This window comes from Mya arenaria, chromosome 2, assembly GCF_026914265.1.
Source record: "Mya arenaria isolate MELC-2E11 chromosome 2, ASM2691426v1".
Lineage (NCBI taxonomy): Eukaryota > Metazoa > Mollusca > Bivalvia > Myida > Myidae > Mya > Mya arenaria.
Genome location: NC_069123.1, coordinates 13,508,454 through 13,517,638, shown reverse-complemented (window position 1 = coordinate 13,517,638; position 9,185 = coordinate 13,508,454). Strand labels below are relative to the sequence as shown.

The window sequence follows — 9,185 nt, the reverse complement described above, 5'->3', positions numbered from 1 at the left end:
TATCTTAAGAAATACTATTATATATGAACCCAATGCACCCAAATTTATTGAATTAATGAAGTCACAAACTGTTAATATCAATAGAAATCTTGCAGTATACGTGGGGCCTCGCTGCGCTCGCTCCATTTTCTGTAGATCGCCAAAATGAACTCTAACAATATACTTAGAGTGGTCACAATTAATACATAGTTTGTTAGCTTTTCCCTATCCACGTTGTTAGGTGTGGGTAAGTAGAAAGTGACTTCATATCCCCGTTATTCCGTAATAAATAGAGATAAAATATGCCCGTAAAACCTCAAACCATTAAATGACTAATTAACTATTATATCATTTTGGCCTGACTATGAAGAACTACGTTCCAAATGCGTTTAAGGTTTTCATATCTGTGTACATACCCAACATACTGAATACGATGACCGCGTTCCCCGAACCAAAAAAGGGTCATCCTCACACGTGGCACACGTGCTTTATCGTTTTATCATTAAGTGTTTTCGGCATAAGCATAACAGATAACTTGGTATTAGTATTATTGCTTTCCGTTGGAAGTAATTTCCCTTGAAAGCCAACAGTTAAATGTCGCCGAACGACAAAACGATAAGAATCAGCACAAAATGACTCAAGTCACTAATTATTCACGTTTTAACAAATACAAGGAAATAGTCAATCATTTTACCATTTACGACGGTGTGTTGTCTTAACAGCAATGCCGGTTTGTGTGTACCTAATAGTTGAATATATGAACAAAGCTTGAATATGTTTTCACGACGTCAGAAGTTATATAACAAAATCACATGCACATTTATATATGTATATGTATAAAAAAATAATAACCATAACTATAACTGCCGCCTATGCACGTGCACTGTACATTACATCTTGGATTCATGGCTATGTTTCAGTTTTATTACCGCCAGAGTATAATGTGTATTACAATATGCTTGTAAATCAAAGCAAGACCAAATGAATGAATAAACAAATCATGAATTAACGAAGGAATGATTGAAACTAATGATAATACATGTACATTTTGGAAAAGAAATGTTATAAAGTTCATAATGATTAATTTAAATACACTATTATCGAATTTAATTCGGATAATATCTCTTACACCTAATTGAAAAAGAAAACAAACACACTTTTATCAATGCAATCATTTATTTTTTAAAGCAATCTAACTTGAAAACCTTTTTTTTGAGCATCATTCAGTTGATCAGATTAATTAATCTTTGCCATCGACTTATTTAAAGTTGATGGCACACTTTTGAAGTAATTTTAACCGATTAGGATGTTTCCGGTTTGGACAAGGAATCGCCATGTTTGTCAAACGATTTGTCATTGGTAGTAATGTCTTTTGTCAGTTATTTGGCTTCTTTTCTGTATTGCCAGAATTGGCATTACTTTCTTATAAATCCTATTTTGTCAATAAATATGTTACTTCTATCGTCTAGCTAAAATCTAAGGAAAGTCGGTGAAATATAATCTTCATGAACCATAGATATGGCTATAGCAGTCTTCAAAGAGAGTGTCTAGGTTAACTTCTACGCGGTCAAAGCAGGGATCACCAGTTATGCCCGACTCATGAGCAGGAGAGGCCATAGGAGTAATAAGTCCGCTAACCGCCTCAGAAATCTCGATGCTTTGTAACAGCCCTCTTTCCCCGCTATTTAGGCTATCCGCCCACCAATCTGGAGAATGAATGCCAGTTCCGAACACTGGGAGACTCAAACAGTCTGCTGTTTTATTGTCAAATGGAGATCCACAATTTGAAAAGTCAGTATCACCTAACAGATCATCTAAACCTAATTCTGAAACTGAGTTTGAATCGGATGATGGCGGGCTCATTGCCATGATTGGACAAGCAGCATCGTCATTAGTGTCTATTAAGTCTTCAGTTTTAATTTTGATTCCTCCAATTTCTATATCTTGATTGAGAATTGAAGTCCAGTTAAAATCGCCTTTAAGGTTTCCTTCCTCTTCATTAGCACCAAATTGCAATACACTGTTTCCTTCGTCAAGTTTGCGAATTTTTGTAGGTTGACTGCAGCCAATTTCTTCATAACCATTATCAATAGGCTCTTGTTTAACACGTTCTAAACTAAATTGAGTATTTGTCGTAGTACAACTGGTCGTATTCGTTGTCTGTCCATCGTGACTATTTCTACATTTCTTGAACGCACCATTTTCAATGAGGTCGCTGTATTCTGGGTTGATTCTCCAAAACCCTCCCTTGCCTGGCTCGTCTTTTCTGCGAGGAACTTTTTGGAAACACTTGTTCAGGGAAAGATTGTGCCTGATAGAATTCTGAAAGAAACAATATGAAAATTAGTTTCAAATTTTTGAGATAATATTTGACTTATACAGCCGATATATTTTGCTGTTGGGTAAAATTCGAGTCCACCACTATAATATATATGGTTTAAGATATGGATATATGACCAATATTACCCAGCATAGAAGTATTAATTACTTGGCTAATGCTCTCTGTGAAGGAAATAATGTCACTGAGATTCAAAGATGGTCTGTTTTAGGAAATGTTTATAGTGAGTATAAGCTCTATAAACATTGATTAACATACTCAAAGTGTTTACCTCATTGCATTTCAACCTGGCACTGTTTACAAACACTAAACTGAACACTTAATCTAACCTTTAAAAAGTGGATGATGATTTCATATGAATTAGGACTAATACATGTTTTTGTAATACACGTACCTGCCAACTTGGATCTGCTGATCTGTAGTACATAAAATTGTCTGTAATCCATTTGTATATTGCTGACAAAGTTATCTTGCTCTTCTCAGTTTCCTTAATAGCCATACAGATGAGAGTTGCATACGAGTAAGGCGCTTTCACATATGGATTTGTCTTGTAGTCTATGGAATCGCCCCCTAATGTGGTTGAAATCCTCGAGGGAGTCTCAAATGGTTCACATCTCATTTCAAACATTTTAGTGTGTGGAGGGCCACATGCCACATTTAGAATTGAGTTCGGATTCACTTTAATATTTTTGTAATCTCCAAAGATAGGTCCCGGGCTTGCTGGTGGCGTCGGTGCGGTGATATTCAAGTTCTGAAGCCAGTTTAAGTTTGTAAGGCTGTCATCAATATTCGTACTCCCATTGCTGCATGTGTCCATTGGATATTTTTCCTTCCAGTTTTGACGTAATAGCAGCGCCAGGTGGTCCCGGGTTAAAACAGGCATCATGACCTGAGCCTGGTGCTGATGAACCGCGTATGCCTGTGGGTACATCGTATTGGCAAAGTGGAGTTGAATTTCAAGTAACAGGCTATTCTGCGAAAAGAAAATATGAATAGCATGAATCCAAATATTAATACAAAATTTGACGCTAACGATTGTTGAAATGTATATGTGTTCAATAATCATGCTTTAAATATATTCATTTAATATTAGACATAGGGTCATCAAAACACTCTTTACAGCTATATGCGATAACAGATATAAATACCGTATATACATACATTTTGAATAATTTTGATATGAATATAAAAAAAACACCAAGATCTTCTTTAATATTTCAGTAGAAAGTGTTAAATGAGACTAATGCAACAAGTATGTCAACTACAATAAATACTCTAGGGACAAAATAGCCAATCACAATATTTGTAGCAAGTTCATGCCAGAACCGATTTTTGATCGCCTTATTTTCCGCGAAACGTTTTCATTGGCTTCCTGATCAGAGAGTCGATTGATGCGTGAAAAGCGTCTTAACCATTGTTTTAACGGCAAATCGTATCAACAGCAACGACCTTTTATAACTCATATGTTGACAATTGATATTATACAACAGTAAACATGCATAAAGTCTCTATTTATTAACGTTTTAATACATACCAGAAACAGGTCAATCATTTTATAAGATGAACTGTTATCTAAACAATGCATGCACATACAAATTCTATACCGTGATGAAAATGTATCCTAGACCGTTTATACCGCTTGCCCAATAATTCTGAACTTTTCAAGCAAAAAACAAAACAAAATCAATGAACATGTTTATTAATTCATGTGCATGTCTGAAAAATAATTAACATCGAAGTCCTATACTGCCGCCTATGCATGTGCACTGTACAGTTAGTTAATCTGGCACGCATCATTATGTTTCAGTATTAAAACTCCCTGAGTACTTGTGTTATTTGACTTGTACATATGTTGTTAAAATATATTTAATTTGAAGTAACAATAAGACAAAATAGATAAATGAATGATTGGGATTAAACATATTTTTAAAAAAATAGATATTTCATTGTTGAAAAATATAGTTTAATAAAAAGTTCATATTGATTAATTTAAATTTGATATCGTCGATATTATAAAAAAAATTAATTTCGAATTATTATTATTTTTAGGCTATATCAGGGTAATCATTTTTTGAAAGCAATCTAACTTGCGGACCGATATTTGAGCAAATCGTATCATTCAGTTGATCAGATTAATTAATCTTGGTGTCCGCCTTCTTTTAAAGTTGATGGTATTGTGCAAACTGTTGAAATAATGTTTACCGATTAGAATGTTCACGGTTAGGACAAGGAATCATCAAAATTCTGTTCTGTTCTGTTCATCAAACGATGTCATTGGTAGGAATAGTTTCGATCAGTCATTGGACCATATTCTATCAAAATTTGTCCAATATGTCAATTTTATGATCTACCCGAAGTTTTAGAAACAGAAAATAATGTCTTTTGTGTAATAACAAGCGACAATAATAACAGTTGTGTTTTAATAAATTGTTGAAATTCTGATGAAAAGAGAAACTATCAATTGATTTATTGACCTTGAAGGGCTTCGTATCCTATACTATTAGTTTGAGATTCCTGCGTACATACCCTGCTTACCGAATGCGATGTCAATCTTATTCATCGCACTTGGCTGTATAAAAGCATCCGGGTTTTGTCGTCAATAAGTTTTTTGTATTGCCAAGATGAAAGATAACTTGATATACGTATTCAATTGCAACGAATTTCGCTTGAAGTCTATAATATAAATATATAATAATATTTTATGTAGGATCTGTAACAATATTATATTGTTGGCCATTTTAGCTATTGGAAAGAACAAATACCCAATTAGGGTATACACATACTGGAATCGACTTGAAAAAATGTAATATTCTATAAAATATTTTGACAATACAATCCTCTTATTTACAATGCATTACAATGACAATGACACACATATCAAGTAACAAACTAATTACTGAAATGAATCATGTTTATATCTTTTAACATGTAAGCATACGAATTATTTTATTTCATAATTGTCGCGAACTCCGCGAATATGTTATTAAAACATTTATATCTTTGTATATTTGATAGTTCATGTGGAATATTATGTTTAATAATTATTACATTGATCTTTGGTAACTTAAAATAACGTATAATGTTTGTTTTGCTCCGTGATTGCATTTAATCTTCGCACGAATAACTCCTTGACTCGTACAGATAAAATACATGATACATGTCAGTAATGTCTAACACTTGAAACAAATATATTTAAAAAACATATATTTTCCAGTCGCTTTGAAAGCCCATATTATGACGGTAAAAGTGTTTGGGAAACTGTTAGAGATATCCAATTTTTAAACAACAAAGCTTTTGACAGAATACATCGTAATGTTCTTTGAACGTTTGACGTCATTCTTTATGTTTCCAATTGCGTCGTCATTAATGGTCAAACAAAGCAATCATCATACATTTTTTTATCAGAAATTATGATACGCTAGCTCAATATCTGATAGTTCTGATGTCGTCAGTAAAAACGAAATAAAAATAGTGTGAGGGAATTAAAAAAAATGTCAATTAAAGCCAATAGTAATAATAAATAATGAAACAAGTTGAAGTAGCGTAAACATTCGTACCAAAGATACTGTTTGCCAACCATGTTGATTCCTTGTCCAAACTGAGAACATTCTAATCGGTTAACATTACTTTAACAGTTTGCACAATACCATCAACTTTAAAGAAGGCAATTACAAAGCTTAATTAATCTGATAAATTGAGTGATACGATTTGCTCAATTTTCGGTTCGCAAGTTAGATTGCTTTCAAAAAATGATTACATTGATATAGGCTAAACATGTGTAGAAGATATTGTCCTAAATTAAATATAATAATAAAATCGTAGATATTTAATTCAAATCAAATTAATATGAACTTTGTTACATATAATCATGAAATATGGTACAATTTTATAAAAGTCTTTAATATCAATAATTCATTATTTACTGCATAATTCGTATATTTATTTTGTCATGATTTTATTTACAAGTACACATTTACTCCAAATGTACATCTCAATTATTTATGTACTCAGGGAGTTCAAATACTGAATCATAATTATGAAAGTAAGATGAACACAGTGCATGTGCATGAGCAGCATTATAAGCCGGAGATGGTAATTAAAACAAAATAAACATATACATAAATATTGATATACATGTTCATTAGTTTTGTTTTTTTGAATTGAACTTTTCAAATTTATTTGGCAAGCAGTAAAACGGTATTGGAAAAAAATAATTATGGTATATAATTATTATTTACACGCATTGCTGTTTGGACAACAGTCCGTTATATACGGTAAAATTATTGACCCTTTTCTGGTATGTATTGACAAATGGAGACATTAATCATGCAATGCTTTTGTAGATTTTTATTTATTAAGTTGTCTTAATCATGTCAATTGTCAACACATAAGTTATGATAGGTCATTGCTGTATATAAAATTTGCCGCAAAAACCATGTCAGAATGGTTTAGATGTTTAACCCGGTATTAAACGCCTCTCTAATCATACAGCCAATGGAATCGTTTTGCGGGAAATAAGGCGACCAATAGAAAGTTTGTTCAGACATGAACTTGTTACAAACATTGTGATTAGCTATTTTGTCCCTAGGGTATTTATTGTTGTAGACCTTAATGCATCATCAGTCTCATTCAGTATTTTCTACTGAAATATTAAAGAAACAAGTGAACGTTTATTATTCCAAAGTATGTATAAGTGATTTTTATATTTGTAATCGCATATAACTATATAGATTGTTGTTAGCATTTTTTTGATATTAAACAATATATTTTAAGGCATGACTTACTGAAAGCATGTACATTTAAATGATCTATAAACTCAATTGCATTACTATTGTATTCATACTTAGTTTCATACTTGTTATATGTCCTTTTGCAGAATAGCCTGATACTTGAATTTCAACTCCACTTTGCCAATTCGATGTACCCACAGGCCTACGCGGTTCATCAGCACCAGGCTCAGGTCATGATGCCTGTGTTAACTCGAGACCACTTGGCCCTCCGCCTACGTCAAAACTTGATGGAAAAATATCCCATGGACACATGCAGCAATGGGGGTACGAATATTGATGACAGCCTTACAAACTTAAACTGGCTTCTGAACCTTAACATCGGGAAAGTTAACACGCAGACTCCGTCATCAAACCCAAGATCTATCTTTAGAGATTACAATGATAATAAAGTGAATCCGAACTCAGTTCTAAACGTGTCAAGTGGCCCTCCTCCCACCAAAATGTTTGAAAGGAGACTTCTATCACCCAACACGCACTTAATGACTTCAACCAGTTTTGTGGGCGATTCCATAGACTACAAGACAAATACAAAAGTGAAACCGCCTTACTCGTATGCAAAACTTATCTGTTTGGCTATAAAGGAAACTGAGAACAGCAAGATAACATTGTCAGCAATATACAAATGGATTACAGACAATTTTATGTACTACAGATCAGCAGATCCAAGTTGGCAGGTACGTGTATTACAAAAACAATTATAAGTTCTAATTTACATGAACTCATTATCAACCTTTTTAGGGGTTCAGTTTAGTGTTTGTAAACATGGCTAGGTTGAAATGCACTGAAATAATAACTTATAGTACTGTTATCAGTTATAATAGAGCTTATATACACTATAAACAATTCCTAAAACCGACCATCTTTGAATCTCAGTGGCATTATTTCCTTCACAGAGAGCATCAGCTAAGAAATTAATATTTCTATGCTGGGTAATATTGATCAAATTTTCATATTTAAAACCATGTAAATTATAGTGGTGGACTCGAGTTTTAACCAACAGCAAAACATGTTGGTTGTATAAATGAAAGATTATATCGAAAGTTTGAAACTTATTCTCCTTTTGTTTCTTTCAGAACTCTATCAGGCACAATCTTTCCCTGAACAAGTGTTTCCAAAAAGTTCCACGCAGAAGAGACGAGCCAGGCAAGGGAGGGTTCTGGAGAATCAACCCAGAATACAGGGACCTTATTGAAAATGGTGCGTTCAAGAAATGTAGAAATAGTCAGGAGGGGCAGACAACAAATACAACCAGGTGCACTACGACAGATGCTCAATTTAGTTTAGAACGTGTTAAACAAGAGCCTAATGATAATGGTGATGACGTAGTTGGCTGCAGTCAACCTACAAAAATTCGCAAACTTGACGATGGAAACAGTGTATTGCAATTTGGTGCTAATGAAGAGGAAGAACATCTGAGAGATGATTTCAACTGGGCCGCAATTCTCAATCAAGATATAGAAATTGGAGGAATAAAAATTAAAACTGAAGACTTAATAGACACTAATGACGATGCTGCTATTCCAATCATGGCAATGAGTCCGCCATCATCCGATTCAAACTCTGTTTCAGAATTAGGTTTAGATAATCTTTTAGGTGATACTGACTTTTCAAATTCTGGATCTTCATTAGACTATAAAGCAACAGACTGTTTGAGTCTCGCGGTGTTCGGGACTGGAATTAATTCTCCAGATTGGTGGGCGGATAGTTTTAATGTCGGGGAAAGAGGGCTGTTACCAAATATCGACACTATTAAGACGAAAAACGGACTGTATACTCAGGCTCATGAGTCAGACATATCATGTCGCCCCTGCTCTGACCGCGTGGAAGTCAATCTGGACACTCTCTTTGAAGACTGCTATAGCCATATCTATGGTTCATGAGAATTATATTTCACCGACTTTCCTTGGATTACTGTTAAACAATATAATTAACATATAATTATTGATAAAATGTGATTGCATAATAAAAATGAATAATGTCAATTGCTGCTTGTACAGAAAAGAAGTCCAATAACTGGCTATAAACATTCCTACCAATGACGTCGTTTGCCAAACATGACATGACATGATTTGCTCAAA

At 33.7% G+C, this 9,185-nt stretch overlaps 2 protein-coding genes across 2 annotated transcripts; one reads left to right on the top strand and one right to left on the bottom strand.

The window, feature by feature from the left end:
* Positions 1 to 1,482: 1,482 nt before the first annotated feature.
* On the bottom strand, positions 1,483 to 3,869 carry LOC128206325 (forkhead box protein J1-B-like). The gene is made up of 3 exons (XM_052908707.1): positions 3,852 to 3,869; positions 2,712 to 3,290; positions 1,483 to 2,301 (listed from the first exon to the last, which is right to left on the bottom strand). Exons 1-3 carry the CDS (start codon positions 3,867 to 3,869, stop codon positions 1,483 to 1,485), a joined length of 1,416 nt encoding a protein of 471 aa, XP_052764667.1.
* Positions 3,870 to 7,208: 3,339 nt separating this feature from the next.
* Positions 7,209 to 8,987, top strand: LOC128206317 (forkhead box protein J1-like). Its single transcript, XM_052908696.1, has 2 exons — positions 7,209 to 7,781; positions 8,181 to 8,987. Exons 1-2 carry the CDS (start codon positions 7,236 to 7,238, stop codon positions 8,985 to 8,987), a joined length of 1,353 nt encoding a protein of 450 aa, XP_052764656.1. The 5' UTR covers positions 7,209 to 7,235.
* The last annotated feature ends 198 nt before the right edge of the window (positions 8,988 to 9,185 follow it).

Bases quoted from the DNA above. Each gene is read 5' to 3' on its own strand.
- LOC128206325 (XM_052908707.1), bottom strand. The intron at 2,302-2,711 runs GTACGTGTATTA...TGTTTCTTTCAG, and splicing joins CAGCAGATCCAAGTTGGCAG to AATTCTATCAGGCACAATCT.
- LOC128206317 (XM_052908696.1), top strand. From the start codon at position 7,236: ATGTACCCACAGGCCTACGCGGTTCATCAGCACCAGGCTCAGGTCATG. The intron at 7,782-8,180 runs GTACGTGTATTA...TGTTTCTTTCAG, and splicing joins CAGCAGATCCAAGTTGGCAG to AACTCTATCAGGCACAATCT.